Raw genomic sequence first — 16,409 nt, 5'->3', positions numbered from 1 at the left:
GGAAAGTGTTCAGTGTGAACAAAAAAAGTTTTTTGGCACTGAGTGGGGAAAAGAAAGAAGCTAAGGAAGTTTGGAAAGCAGGAAAGGAGGATAGGCTAAGACAAGTGGAAATTAATGATGAACAGAAAAATCAAGATGTATTTCTGCTTCTGCATCCAGAAATACTGAACACAACCTTGACTGATGCTTTCCCTTATTGCCTGCAGAAGCAAAGCCACAATGACCCCAACCTGTAAGCAAGGCTGGCAGCTGTGTAACAAAATTAAATTCAAACACAACAGGTTGATAAATGCACCAGTTGCACACATATAGAGAAAAACCTAAATGGCCAAAGTTCAACTCTTATCTGCAGGATTTTCTGGCAAAAAGAAGTACTGCTAATTATATTAGTTTGTCTGAAAGGAAGTAAAGCACCTTGCTGCAATAAGACAGTCAGCTGACAAAACCTCTTCGACTAGTTTAGCTAGAAGGAGATATTGATCTTAAGCCATTTTTGAAGCCTGGTCTCTGTTCCCTTGTAAATCTCTTCACAATCTTCCAATGCAACAGTCATCACTGTTTGTCCACCTTTTAAACCATACACTTTTTCCTTCCACTAAACCTTCTATTACTATACTTGGACGCAAGTATAGTAATAGTTTTAGCACAGATTTTTGTGCTAAAACCTCTTAGCCCACTGTATTATAACCGATCCGCAATAAACACAGAACCACAAAGGCCCCCATCATTGGTTTGTTTGCAAATGTATTTTTGCAAATCTATCCACAGATCCTGTGTAGAAGTGTTGTGCAACATACTCACTGTATTATTTGCATAACATTCTGCTGATCAATGTCTTATTTAGTTTATTCAGTGCTTTTCCAATGTGTACATGATCAGATTGTGAAGCTGTGAAAATATCCAAAGACGCAGCAAGTTACTGTAAAGCTTTACTCTCAAACCAGACGTACAGTCCCCCCTTAGCTGATCTCAAAGTCCCATTCAGCAAAGCTCTAACAATCATCATCAGAATCATTACTGTCAGGCATGCCATTGCCCTCTTCAGAAGCTGCAGCTACACCAGCAGCTGTCATTTATTGTATCCATAAAAATATCCCATCTACCATGCTTAAAGCACAACGTACAGAAGTTACTGTTATGCCCACTAAAGAGATTCAAATCTGAGACATGAGAGAAAATTCTGCTCAGTGATTCAGAAATGTCCTGCCTGAGACACCCCCATGTCTCCCAGTTTGGCAAGCGTAGCTAAAATGTTTTAGCTAATAAGTTTTTGCGAACACTGGTACATCCAATTTCTATGCACCACAAATCTGGAACAAACTTCCAGAAAACTGCAAAATCAAGGCTAAAACCTCACTTGTTCTGAGTTGCTTTCGAGCCATAATCACTCAAATATCGATCAATATATTTGATGTGTATTGACGATTTTGATGATGACATCAACAAAATGTAATGTTTGTTTCTTAATTGTTGATTGTAACATGTTTTTATGACTTATTTTTATGTTTTTGTGATGTAAAGCACTTTGAACTACCTTGTTGCTGAAATGTGCTGTGCAATTAAACTTGATTGGTTGATAAATGGTATGGGCTTCAATTTTCAAATTGAATTCATCAAATAAATTGTCTTTTTTATTTAAATTATTGAGCCGCAATTATCGAGACAAGTTCAATGTAAATTTGGGTTTGAAGTTCATTAATTGTCAGGTCTTGTACCCCAGGATGACTTTCTGTCTCGCAATGCTCTTTATGTATCCCAATATTTTGGGTCTGTGCATGTTTTGGTAATTGGATGTTCTCATGAGAAACTAAAATAAAGAAGTGGTAGTGTGATTTCTGTTTTAAAAAGTGAAAATATTATATTGAAATACAAGATATCTTTACTTTTTTAAAAAGTCAAAGGCAGGTAAGAATGAAAGAAACATGAAAAGACTGAATTTCTTTTCATGTTTCAAATCGATAAAGTATAAGACCGCAGGCATAGAGAAAAATTGATTTTTATATTACTAAGCAGGCACCTGATTCTGCAACCATTATATATTGAGACTGTAGGAGGCACTGTTTCTTCTGTGCGCCCTAAAAGTGTCAAACCACTTTTTTTAACCACAAAAAAGTGCACATACAGGCAAAATTATCCACCCATTGTTTATACCACCTTATTCTCACCCCACGCCCATCACATGGAACATAATCATGCACTCCTAATGGTAACATTGGACAGAGTTACTGTAACATTATGGACTGTGCAAGGAAGCCAGAGTACCCGAAGAGAACCCACGCATGCACAGGGAGAAAATCTATGCAGAAATACCACATGCAGGATCGGATTCAAACCCAGGACTTGCTTGCTGCAAAGCAGCAGCAGGAGCACAGTGCAGCCCTGAATAAGAGCATAGTGAAAGCTACATAAAAATAAATAAATATTTTTGAAGAGTTAGATTTTTAAAAAAGCGTCTTTTTAATTCAAGGCATGTCAAACACCGCCCCCCATATATGGGCAGTGACGTCACCCGTTATTGAAGCATACACTTTGCTAGTAGACTGATGTTATTTTTCTGTTTATTTTTCTCTCCTCTTTGATAAAAGAAAATGTAATTATATTTAAGTTTGTGTTTATCCGTTTTTTACACACACACAAAAATCATGTTTGCATTTTTAAACAAAACAGCACTTTTTAAATTTTATTTTATTCTAGTTTCTGAAAAGAAAATATAATTAACAAGACAAGGATTTGCGGCTTAGTAGGGAAGCGATTGTTTTACCAGTGAGGATATTGCTCAACCACAATAAGTAATAATATATCTAAAGTTTCTTTAAGCGACTACGCTTCCTTAAGTCATTGAAGAGGTGTATTTTCGGAGTTGTGTGATTTCTGTGTGCGTAAAAACCTGGAAGAAAAAAAAAACGCGCTCAACATTGTTCCAGGTTATCAAAATATTAAACATAAATTCAGTTTTCCCTCTTGGTATATTATTGAATCCATATGTGATTTCTGAGAGAGATTAAATGAACTGTTTGTAAGTAATACAAATTATTACAGCGCACAGTTAATGTACAATTTCGAAAAAAAAGTTTGTGCCAATCAAATACCAAAAAAAGAAAGAAAACTCGCATCGCTTAATTATTATTTTTTTAAATCTTCTTACCTGATGAAACCTCCTTGGAAGACGCAAAAAGACAAGACATACAAAATCCGAATGACTTGTGGGAGCATCCTCTGGCTCAGAATCTCTTCCTGTCCCCGCTGAATAACTTGGAAAAATAAGAAATAAAAATCAGCAAATCCACAGAGCCACCTGTGAGACCCGTCTAAAGGAAGAAGGCATCGTCTCTCAGCTGGATCCAGACTCGTCTTTGGGGAAACTTCTCCCCCTTCCACCCAGACCAGGGGGGTCTTCCACGCATCCACGCAGCGGGAACTGTGCTTGTGGCGGCTGAACGGGAGCTGGTCAGTCTGTTAGCGTGTTGCTGCTGATGTCGGCTCGCCACTGTCTGCATGAATGTGTTTTAACATTGCTTGGTTTCCCTTGTCTCCGTATTTCCCTCCCTCGCTCCAAAAAAATTAAAAGTGGGGAAGATTTAAAGGAACAGACCCATATTTTTCTCTCCCCCCTTTTTTGTGAAGCCTGACTCGTTTTTAATTACCTTTAATACTAAGGAATAGTTGGGGTGAGATCATTTTCTGTACTTAATTTGAATCTAAGATAATAATAATAATAATAATAATAATAATAATAATAATAATAATAAACATTAAAAATATAGTAGTGAATGGAGATTATGTTAAAATTTGTGTTTGTGAATCAACACTTGCTTGAACTGCTTAAGTAGATAATGACTTTTGAAGGATATCCTGTTAAAAAAAGAATAGACATCCACTGGCCACTTTATTAGGTACAAGCCTGTCCGTCATTTCTCAGGTGATTCTGCATTGTTAAGTGTGTAGACAATGGATGGATGTAATTGTTTTGAGAAGATGGCAGCCCACTTTTGTCCTAGCTATAGCCTTCCGGTCTGGCTAATCTGAATTCATGCAAACATGCTGATGCAGTTAACTGTTTGTAACCTTTTAAATGAATCTCACTATAAAAGATTTACTGATTCTTTTTTGTGTCAAATTTTGTTTCAGCATTCTGGTGAAATGAAAAAGTAACCTTAAAATTACATCCATCTCAACAAAAGCTGCTGTTAAAATCACATCATTTTGTCAGGACCTCTCATTCTGGTGTGATTAGTTAAAATTATACATGTGAAGCTTTTTCCAGCCTGATGACCGACCCAGACAGAGGACATTTGTACCAACAAATTTCAGGTTTAAAGTGGACAATTTTTTGTTTCTTATATGTACCGGATGTTGCAGACATTTAACTCTTAAACTGCAGGAATGGTAGAAACAGTCAGGCATCAAATTGAAAAAAAAATATAATACACAGTATTATCGAAGTTCAAAGCTTCATAAAAATGCTGCAATTTTCAAAGCAACAAAAAGTCACTTATTAAATTAACAAATAGACTTCTATGTCCTCAATTAGGTTTTCAAACACCAATCAACTATGCTCTGACCTTCCCCAGCTTACAACTAAACTTTATAGTTTTTTATTTGTAATAAAATGTTGAAAAATGACAGATTTTAAGGAAGACATCTTAGTAAAAGTTCAGAAGTCGACACTTCTTCAACTAAAGCTTGTTACTACTTGGCCATGAATGAGGGAGCTGTTTTAAAAGTTTTTAATGTAATTCCTCCTTAGATACAATTTCTTTGACTACTTTGTTTTTTTTTTTTCTATTTTCAGCGTCTTTTAAGTGATACCAGAAATGGGAAAATGAACTGTGCCAGCAAAATGGGACAAGAAGCAAGATTTTAGTCCAGAGCACATCAGTCAAACTCAAGGCCCACGGGCCAAATCCGGCCGCCATAAGTTTTCATGTGGCCCTTTAGACTCATCGGGGGCTAGTAACCAGCACCTTCAAGCTAACAGTTGAGTGCTTACATGTGATTTTATCAAAGCAGATTTTATTTGCATGGGGCCAAAATGCATCAATGTGAAAAGAGGCTCAATATTATTTAATTTCTAGAATGAAAGGAGAGAGATATTTCTTAATCTTAACAGTTTGTTGATGAGTGGTTTTATCAAATCGCTCTGCCATAACCAGTTCTTTTAGGACATTCATAATGTTGATCTGACACAAAATTAAATGCGAAAAGAAAAAAATGAGAGGTTTATCTACTGTTCTTTCTTTTCAACAGAGGGAATTTAGGCTGCATATATGAAATATGGTATCTGGAGCCAGAACGTATGTTGCTTACAGCAGGCTGCTGTCACCCACAAGGTTTTCATGAAGGACAGCAGCACTGACAATGTGGAAATGGCTATTAAACCCCATTCAAACTTGTCTTCCTTTTCATTACTCTGAGGGTGCCCAAGCGTTTCTGCTTCATGTCTCCAGTCACCATTCTGTAGAGTTGCAAGTGCAATTATATTTTTTTTATCTTGTAATATTTAGGTTTCAGCATGCACATGTCTGAACTGCATGTAATCATACCAGCTATTTAAAGAAACTACTTTTAGTGACAACCAGAAAATAGCCTAAACTGAGCTTTGATTTTATTTATGTAGCACTTTCCCAGCAATGGTACATTTAAAAATGCTTAACAAGTTAAAAAGAAATAAAATAGTAAAAAATAAAAAAAAAAATGCAATCTGATCCCAAGGTTTTAAAATGATGAACACAAACTGAAGCAGTCTGTGATAAACCAAGTACAATACGACTAAAAGCCATATCAGTGATCTGATTTGTCTTTTGTCACCACTATGTATGGCGGTAAAGAGGGATGGATGGTCTAGTTCTTGCCTTCGACATCAAACAAGACAATTTGTTAATTTATCGGAACCGTACGTTGTAGCACATGCTTTGCAGCGTTGATTTTGTGCTGACAAGCTGTAGGTTTACATCTTTCTCACCCCATCACCCACCGCCGCATAACTTTTCCCGTCATTTTCTCAAGCAAGGAGCACTCAAGTTGCTTCAGGTCGCTGTGATTACAGTGAACGCTCAGATTGTCCCGGAGCTGATCAGCTGAGTCAACCAAGAGCTTTTTCTGCTTCTTCAAACACATATAGTCTCCGTCTCACACATATATTGTTCTGGCTATAAAATCCTACTGAGAAAAATCACTTAGTTGTACAATTTTTGGTTGATTGTTTATGAAGAGAAGTGTGATTCAGAGCAGCTAAATAGTAAATTGATGTCAGAGACACAAATTTGTGCTTCTGTGTAACTCCTCCATGGAAATTCTCTCTAGATCTTTCAAACCGGAACTGCCGTCTGTGGCAAGTGGTCTGCTGGCTGTCATCCAGGGAACTGACACTGAAATGGTGAACTAGTATAATATAAATACCTGAGTATCCACCTGAACAATAAACTGGACTGGAGTCACAGCAGTGATGCTCTTTACTGCAGGGTTAAGAGGAGACGGTACCTGCTAAGGCTGAGAGCTCTTGGAGTGCATCTTATGCGTTCTTGTTCATTCTATTTACCTCATTTTGAAGTTGCTAATTAAAACTATTTATGGGTTTTATGTAATTACAGTCATTATAAAAACAAGTTTTGATACAGTTACTGCTTCCGTAGGATTTTAGATGGAAATTAGCTGCCAGGCTGAAGTAATCAATTCTGCCTCATTATTTCATCTTTAACAAGTCTCTGCATTCCAAAAACACATTTTTTTAATGCGTTTCTTAGCATTGTTGTCTATGTTCAAGGGTAAATGTCTTAGTGCACTTGAAATAAGACAAAACAATCTTTAAGTAAATTTTCAGAAATATATAGGAGCTTGACTTAGGTCAATAATTTCTGAACATTGATCTTTCTTTTCATAAAAACAAAGAACTAGTTCCACTGGCACAGTTTTCGACTTATACAATGGAAAGAAATGTCTTTTTAAAAGTGAAACATTCTGCCAGTGGAACTAGTAATTCTTTTAAAAATCAATATTAAGGAATTATTGCTGGAAAGTTAGTTGCCAGCTCGTTTTGTCTCATTTCAAGATGCCACAGAAACTAGATGATGAAAATATTTGGTAAGATTTTGTGTTTTTGCAGAGTAAAAGCTGTTCTTCTGGTATTTTGCTTCGCTAAAACATAGAAGAATGTGTGCCACAATGACAAAAAGAAAAGACATCAGTAAGTAGAGAAGTAGTTGCCAAAAAAGGCCAAAAATCATTTATTTTAACTGATACTGAGAGTGAACAGGTATTGCTAGTTTGGCAGTGCTGCCAGGAAAAGGATAATCGTACAGCCTTTATTTAACTAGGATAAAACTCCTTGAAATCAAAGATGTCTTTTACCAGAGTATTCTGACATGCTTGTAAAAGTTGCATCAAAATGAACCACAATACTTGTGGAACAATATCCATTAGATGGATGAGACCGGAGTGAAGTTTATCAGCACATTTTACCAACAGTAATGCGACTGAGGTCATTTGTTTTTCAACCACAGCACCAGGACACATTGCAGAAAGAGATTCACCCGGGAACTCCTCTGTATACCAAAGTGTGACTCAAACTGAGTCATCAACAGGACAACGGATGCCAAACACAGCAACAAATATGCCACAGGATGGCCGAAAAAGAAAAGAATCAAGGTTTCAGTGGCAGGTAGGACAATGATGAAACCCTGAGAAAGTTGAGCATAAATGAAGCAGAAGTTTGAAAGACCAAGGAGCTGGTAAGCTATTGCAAAATATTCTATGAATCCTTTTTTTATATCAAGCTGCCAATATTTCCAGCCATTGTTAGCGAACAAGCACAACAATGTAGGCTGCACCTCCAAGGGTTTTTACACCCTTAGCCCCTGAAAAATGGCTGCTTAGCCCAGCACAAAATCTCTAATTCTCTCCCTTAGGGACAGACCTGTGGTTAGAGTACACAGTATCTGGCCCTAACCTCGTCTTTACCCCCAGCTGCACAGTAAAGACACATCCTGCACAGCTGTTGGTTTAGAGGGAATACAAAAAGCTATGTGCAGTGGTCCATGCTGTTAATAGCCTAAAGAGGTGATTATACTAAAAATGTTGTGAGCAACTTACATAGAGACACGAGTTAAGGTGCTGCTGTCTGAATTTTAAATCTTTTCCTCTTTTGTTCCCAGCAGTCATGCCCTGTTTATTTGTGAAATTCAGTTCACAGCAGTTTGTGTAAAGATGAATTATTTTTGTCTTTATATTCACAAGGTCAAGGTTTCTGTCTTCTGAGTAAAGGGGTTCATAAAAAGTAAAGAACAATACTGTGTAGTTGAACATGTTCAGTTGACACACACACGATGGGCTTGAATGACATTTAAATTTTGGGCTTTTGATAAGTGTGTATATATATATATATATATATATATATATATATATATATATATATATATATATATATATAGAAAAAAAATATGCATTCAAATTATACATCCACCCCAACTAACATTTGATTAAAGATACTTTACCAAGTTGTTGTGCAACTTAATGCCATTTGTGGGAATCAACAAACTTTTGGCATAATAGTGGCCAGTTTTTAATATGTGCTAAAAATCTGTCGCTCTGTTTTCAATACAAATGTATACAAAGCTTTTTCAATATTCTGCCAGTGTTGAAAAAAACAAAATTCTGAAATTGTGTTGTTCCCATTAAATACGAAATGCAACTAAAGTCACGTCAGAAAGTCTATACGTGCCATAAATCATTAAAAATCATAGCAGCTATGGATGTAAACACTTACATGCAAGTGTTTCCATTTTCAAATTTGAAGATGTTTCCGTCACTTAACTCTCAAATAAAAAATGGTTAAATGCGTTTTTACAAGCCCCTGATTTATACAACATTCATGTGAATGCATTTAAGCATCTTAGGAATTGTAAATAACTTGTGATGTTATTAGAAGGATATTTTTATTCACAGGAGTATCATTGTACAAATGAATAAATTGAGGTATTTTTGATTTGGATTTCTCAGGTTTTAGAATGAACCTTTTCAAGAACTATCCACCATTAAACGAGGAGCGTGCTTGGTCATATCTTACCCCTTCTCATACATAAATATCTCCCTAAACCCATTTAAACCTAATCCTTTTGGCCTTCACTGTTTACTTAGGCAGACTTGTTGCTCTAAAAACCTGATCTCAAACTTTAAGAGCAAAGTGTTATTTGAGTCACATTTCTTAAATGCAAATGCGGGACAAAAGATCCCATTTCCTCCAAGTATGTAGAGATTTAGAAAGTGGAGGAAAAATCCTGACAGACATGACCGTCTGTCTGTACGAGTGAAGCGTTGATTCAGTTCAAACTACCACCAAGAACCAGACAGTCAAACCAGAAGGAAGAGAGCTGATTGACTCCGACAGACAGACACGGCCACCACAGCGTAAATGACAAGGCAATACTGAGTCAGTGAGAATCAGTCAGGCAAATTATTGGAAGATTATGATGTCAAACCAAGTTTAACACAATATGGACTCTTCATTTATTCATAGAAGTCGTAGTCAAAGGTTCTTTTATGAATCCCAATCACATATTTCTCTTCAGCCGAGTGTTTAAACGTAGTCTACCTTAACAGACAGTTTAAATTTAAATAATATGCCATTTGATGTCTCATATAAGAAGATTAAAGGTGCTTCCTTTAAAAGGTTAGAATAGGCCTATAGGCTATACAAAACATGTTCAGCTCATTTTTTTTTGTAGAAAATCATTCTTATATAATGAGATTTTAGTCAGTTCTGCAATTTTGAATAAGCTTTTTTACAGCCTCTTGTCACTTTAAATCCAAATAAGCTGCTGTTGACCATGCCCCCTCCCCAACTTAATGTTTACACTCACATGTGAAAATAGCTGCAAACAAATGATTATACAAACTTACATCTTTGAAAAGCAGAAGTAGAACCTCCTGTACAAATAACAAGAATGCAGCAAGTGATTTCCGACAACAAAACACTTATCTTTTCCAGCAGCCATTGTACAGGCATACAGCCATAAAACCAGCTGAAATGTGCTGGAATTCTGCTTGGGTTGCTAGGCAACGGGATGGACTCAGCTGGGGTTGCTAGGTAACGGCACTGTGAGACTCAACAGCTTATTTTCAAGACACCAAAAACATTGCCAAAAAATGGCTGGGTGGTTTTTGGAAGCAGTTGAGATTCAAATGGATGTATAAAAACATGCAAAATGTACATTTTGCACAATAGGTCCCTTTTAAGATTTACCCTTGGCAAACCGTCTGCTTTCCACTTTCTTATTTGAGCCTGCGATATTATAGGACAGAAACCTTGTCTTAGGGCCACAAAGCCTACAAACCTGAAAAGTTTGAAGCATAAATAAACCATCATCAGCCTTTCCTTTTTGCAAGGAACAGAAATGTGCTGCCATATTTGGATGAGTGTGTGTTTGTTCAGAACCTCGCCATCTGGAAATCTTACAGTAATCACAGGACAGAATGTACTTTTGGATAAAAATAAACAACAACAACAACAACAACAAAAATGTTTAAACTATTATGCTAAATTGATGTGTAGTTGATTATTGGCAACCCACAATTTAATACAGAAAATGTATTAATTAATACCAGTAGATTAGAGAGACACCAACCAAAATCAGTCTTTTTACTGGGCTGATCATGAAATTTTGGATTTTAGGGAAGAAGCAACCAAAGGTTGAGAGAAGAGAACACAACATAGATTAAGCAGACAGTCAACAACATAAGGCTTATATTTGACTCCTAACAAAGGGTCCAAATGTCCTGATTTTGGTGAGCCAAGGCCCAGAGCTAAACAGAGGCTGGATAAAGCCTGGGTGGCGTCTGGTTTGTGAAGAAAAGGTGAGATTGTGATGTGAATCTGATGGATGTCCTGCCAGCTTGATTGAAAAGATTATACATCACCTGTCTGTGCTGTTCGTTTTTCAGGCCATGTAAAGCCACGTATTCTAACGCTGCAGCACCTTGATTCAAGCAGACACTGATACTGTAGTTTTACACTCAGTAGTGGAGTAAAGATAAGAGCTTCAGCCCTGAGCAGACGCTCTGCTGTCGATTCAGACACAGCTGTGCTCTGACTTCCACAATGAAGAGTCTGTCTAGCCTCAGATAGCACAACCACACATGGGGCAGAGCTGAATTACACTACTGGACACCGTGTACCTTCTTTAAAATGGCAACTTCTGTTAACCTCATCTTGCATCATTTTTGAAAAGAGCAATGCGACCTGAAAATGGGTCTGGGTTGAGTCTATTCTAAAAAGAATAAATAGTTTCAAAATATCTTTGATTGCATGTTATTCAAACAATATAATTTTGTAAATGCAATTTTTCTTTATGGACCCTTACTTTTAGTGTTTGATAATTCCACAATATCCAACTTTGTTAAATTTTTAAAGCAAGAACTGATATAAGCTGTCATATTTTGTGAGATTGTATTGAGCATTTAACTGCAAGAACTGGGAAATAAATACAAGACTTTTGTAGATATTTGGTTTCTTGTTGATATGAGACATAAAAATCTGTTAGATGTACTTTCTTTTAATAGCGAGATATAAAACTAACTAAAACAAGGTTTCTCATTGAAACAGGAGATAAAACCCATAAAAATTAGAAACGTTATTGATATACCAACATATAAAACCCATTAAAGCAAGAAACTTTCTCCCACTGAAATGAGAAACTCCCACTATAACAAGAAGTGAAACCTGTTAAGATGAGAAACTTTCTCCTTATGAAATATAAAATGAGAAATTCCCTCGTAACAAGACATAATACCTGTTAAAATGAAAAACGTCAGCATAAACTTAGATTAAAAACTCTAAAAACAACTCATAGGGTGATAAAACTTGAACCGATTTGCTTTGTTATTAACAGATTCTTTCAAACTTGGTTTTGATTTGTAAATTTGTTTCCAAAGGAAGAAAGTTCATCCAGAGTACCATTAATGTTGCCACCACCACGATTGACAGCTACTACATTGTTCTTAGGTTTGGAAGCAAACAAATGATTGTGTTGTAATTGCCAAATAATTCAGTCTAGCTGTTACATATCTCAGCAGAGACGCCCTCTGAGCACAGCAGCACTGCTTTTCTGCGTTTTCCTTTTCAAACATTGCTGTGAATATTGCTAAGTTCAGTGATGGGTGTCAAGCAAGCAGAAAACAGAAACTACCAGCTGCACTCGGTCACGATTATTTACTTTGTCAAGTTCAAAGACATTATTGAATCAATAGTAGAGTTATTAAAAGATTTAGGTGGGTTTTTGTTTCTACGAATCATTGAATTTGTGTGTTGATTGTTCCACCCTGGAAAATATTACGAAAATATTCGTAGACGTCTGATCAAAGCTGTAGGTCTCCTCCGAATTTGCAAAAACAATCAAAGTACTGAGTCTTTCAGCTGATGCTCACACTTCTGTTTATTGTTGTTATACAAACTCAGAGATTCATCCTGAATCTCCAGAGATCAATTGTACTGATTTGTTTACTGACTAGATTAGAATTGGTACGCTTTGAGTCGTGGCACAGCCACATCGCGCTGGGTTTTAATTGCTGCATCCTCATGATATAAGCCAAAGTATCAAGGAATTATAATGATGAAATGTAACTCCGGCTGTGCTGATTTGAATGTGCAGCTGCATGGCGTCTTTATGTCTCAGGAGCATGCAGCGCCCATAAATAAGGTGCTTCTGTGTTGTATTTGCTTCCTATAACTCACGCAGTGGAAAACTGTTTTTAATTGGCCAAGAATTATGCTTGCATCTCATGTTTTTGTTTAATAAAAGAGACGTTTGAGGAGAGCAGCCTTTTCTGTGACTCGTTGCAGATTGAGAGGAATTTGAAGGAGCGTTCAACCGCTGTCCTATTTTCCACGCAGCGCCTGGGACATGCAGTGGTGGAAACGGTGAGAGATGCCCCGTGGCCTCTTTTATGTTGCTGTTGTGAGTTTTGTGGTGGGAATGAAAGGAATACTGAGCAATGTGGTAAAGCATAAAATTTTAATTAGCCAACAGAAGCAGCAGGGGATCTTCTGGAGTTTAGTACATTCATTTTCTGCAAACATCTTGAAGATTTGTGTTTTTAAAGCTGCTTACTTGATTTGTGTATAATTAATGGTGGATGCACTAAATATATATTTAGTCTCTGAAGTGTAATTACGACCGTGGCCTTACAGAAGCTTTCCCACTAGTTTGTAAAATCTGTCTTCAATAACCAGTTTTAGACACAAGAATGTTGTAATTGTAGTGCAAGTTGTGCATATACCTTTAATATTTGTCCATTTAATATTTGTCTTCAAATATTTAGAGGAAATTTTTGTAAATTTTTAAGCCTTAATTTTATTTACAGTCATTGACATAATAGTTTTAATGAAGGTAAAATTTTATTTCATCCTTAATCCAACACAAAACTACAGATAATACACAACTTTGAGTCTACAAACTACCACACAAAAAGAAAAGTAAAGATAAAAAATTTATCAAGTGGTTAATTGGTCTCTTAGGAGTCTAAGAAAACAGTCTGCAGTCTAGCTTTGACTAACCATGTCTACTCTAATTCCAGGAGGGATTAGAAGGACAAATTCAAAGAGTTTCACTACCAGAACCGCCACTAAAGAAGGAACTGAGTGCTTCAGCCGTCTGAAATCAGGCTGCTGTCTTCCTCAGAGAGTTAACTTGGACTTTAGCTTTAAGGTAAGACTGACAGCTGTCAATTCTGACTCAGGCCATTGGAGGTAGTTCTTCAGTCTGGATTAAAAACCAGCTTGAATAGGAAGGAAAACACTACTGTACTTATAAGACGTTATGAGCTGATAACATCCTGCATGCTGAAGGGAAATAAAAAAAATAACCTCACTGGAACTTTACACTACAAATAAACAAAGTCAGAAGCTTATGCTGCAATAAACACATTTGTTGCAATCAAATCTGGGTAGTGAAAAATCCAACTGGTTAAATCTTAAAGCCTGATTCCATTATGGGTTAGTTCAGCTATCTTGGCTGTTTTTGTTTGTTTTCACCGTTTGCTCTCCCTGACCTCCTCTGACTGAACGCCTCCTCTTTCTGCAGGCGAGCTGCTTCAATCTGGGAACACACATCTCCCCTTAAAGTCAAAGGTTTATAAAAAAAAAAATACCACTCCAAATTGTGTGCCACTATAGTAGGATACTATACAATTTTTTTTTAAATAGTTTTGACTCAGAATAAGTGTGCAAAAATTCACCGGTCTTTAATTATTAAGGTCTGTGAGATGCATCCCATAGGGACAGTAACCACATACATACATGAAGCTTCTGCTGCTGCAACGTGTCTTCTCTATTCAACCTGCAAATCAGTGAGTCATCATCATCATAAATGCTTGAAAATATCTGACCTTTACCAATTAAAACCTTTTATAAAAGACTTCACATTCAGAGTTTATGACTTTAAGTAACATTTAAAGTTATGACTAATTATATAATTAACGATAAGGTCATTGATATTTGAAGAACTTTAACATTATGTTGACAAGTTTTCTTTTGAGCACAAACTTGTTGAGATCATAAACCTATTCATATTTTGGAGATTCTGGGAGGCCACCTGCAGAGCACACGCATTTCACTTGGCTAGGAGGGGCAATTATGTGTGTGTGTGTGTGTGTGTGTGTAGGTGTGTGTGTGTGTGTGTGTGTGTGTGTGTGTGTGTGTGTGTGTGTCTGTATTAATACAGAGAATAATCTGGCACGGTCTGATTGAGAGGCGGCCTCGGATGGGAAGTGGGCTGTGGTGCTTGGAGATGAATAATGGTTCTGTTTGGCCATGCAAACCTGCACCGATGCTGCAGCACCACCAGACCAAATGCACCTGAAATTGGTTTAGCCCCATCCTCTCGCTTCAGACCGATGAGCAAAATAAATGTATTGAATCTGGCTCATTGCTTTCTTTTCCAGTCACCAGAGCACAATGAAACAACAGGGGATGTTTGAAATTAGCTTGTCTATTTATTTGTGAACTATTAATTGTAATTAATTAATTGTGAGTGCATGCTTTCTAAAAACAATTTCATAATTGATCACTGATTTTTTTTTTTTTTGTAATACATATCAGGATGAAACCCGATATGAAAATATTTTATTCTTGAAAATAGAATAAGTTAGGATGCAGTTGACTGAAGGCTTGCTGGTCAGTAACTGTGAACCAGAAACAGATGATTTGTCTTTCACTCAGTTCTTACTGGTGCAGCTCCAGCTCTGGAGAGAGAAATAAGAGGTTGCAGCAATTTTCTCAGAAATCAGGTGCTCTACGGGTATGACAGCCATTTTATTCCAGTTTCTGTCAAATTGCAACACAATTAAGTGATCATCTGAACCAAACCTTATTTACTGAGGAAAAGCATTAAATCACAGCTTTTATAGCAGGTCCAGCTTGATGCCAATGCAGTGCTAGTATAACCTGGAAAGGAAGAGGAATCAAAATGATTCCTATTCAAGAGTTGAAAACTTTTGGACAAGCATAAGAAGGGTTTAAAAGAGAACTGAAAATGCTTTAAAGCTAACTTCAGATGAAAAGAAAATATACTTATAGTATATAATTAAGAATGTGTCTTTTTTCAAAAGACACATTCTTAATACTGAATGACGCGACCGCAATCAGACTGTTGTGGCAGATTCTTTTATAATTGCATACTTATTATTTCCACTCATGGTTTACGTGTTTGGCTTCTTCTGGTGCAGGTTTATTACGCATGTCTCACGTCAATGACATAAAAGTCAGATGAAATGGGACATGATCGTTGAAACTGCACACACTTTGAAAAAACAAGAAAAAAAATCCTGCTTCCTTCATGCTCTGACAATGTTTCTTCGTCCTGGGGATCGTACTTTCTCCGCAGCAGGACGACGCCGGATGCCGAACAGCTAGGTCAGTCAAGCCGTCGCTGAAACATCATCAGATCAATACCTCGTCATGGGCAGGCCGATATGAGCCCACTGAAAATATCTGGAGTGTGAGAAGATGGAATATTGTTGCAATCAAACATAGCAGAAGCTCCAAGTTACTTTACTGAGGGAGAGCATGCCAAGACGCATAAGCTGTCATTAAAAGTTTAGGGTTACTCCAAAGAAAGACAAAAAAAGTTCCTTCTAGAGCTGCAGGAGGTTTGCAGGAGGTGTAGAACCTTCAGGGTTCAACAAGAGATTTGTCAGACATACATTCTGATGCAATCAGGAGCAAGAGCATCTTATCTTTTTTATTTATTTTCTATGTTTTATGCAGTGGAAAAGTTTGCCATTGTTGTCTCACAAGCATACTGTAGAGATTTAGTTTTCTAAAACATTTTTTCCCTGTCATTGTGGTGTCTGCCTACATCTACTTCTTTGCTGCTAAATAGTCTCGTAAACGAGGTCACTACTTCCAATTGTGTGCGTAG

At 36.9% G+C, this 16,409-nt stretch overlaps 1 protein-coding gene across 2 annotated transcripts in view; it reads right to left on the bottom strand.

The window, feature by feature from the left end:
- glra4a (glycine receptor, alpha 4a) overlaps window positions 1-3,516 on the bottom strand; it is a 57,411-nt gene extending 53,895 nt beyond the window's left edge. The window contains exon 1 of one of the 2 annotated variants that reach the window (XM_015036543.1): window positions 3,146-3,516. In XM_015036543.1, coding sequence (XP_014892029.1) covers window positions 3,146-3,213 — 68 coding nt within the window. In that variant the 5' untranslated portion in view covers window positions 3,214-3,516. The remainder of the gene's footprint in view (window positions 1-3,145) is intronic. The other variant, XM_015036542.1, reaches the window with a different exon arrangement.
- Between the last annotated feature and the right edge of the window lie 12,893 nt (window positions 3,517-16,409).

Source organism: Poecilia latipinna, unplaced genomic scaffold, assembly GCF_001443285.1.
Source record: "Poecilia latipinna isolate Pla-1442-1.1 unplaced genomic scaffold, P_latipinna-1.0 Scaffold372, whole genome shotgun sequence".
NCBI lineage: Eukaryota > Metazoa > Chordata > Actinopteri > Cyprinodontiformes > Poeciliidae > Poecilia > Poecilia latipinna.
The sequence above is the reverse complement of the archived record's forward strand: the minus strand, read 5'-3'. Positions and strand labels throughout refer to the sequence as shown.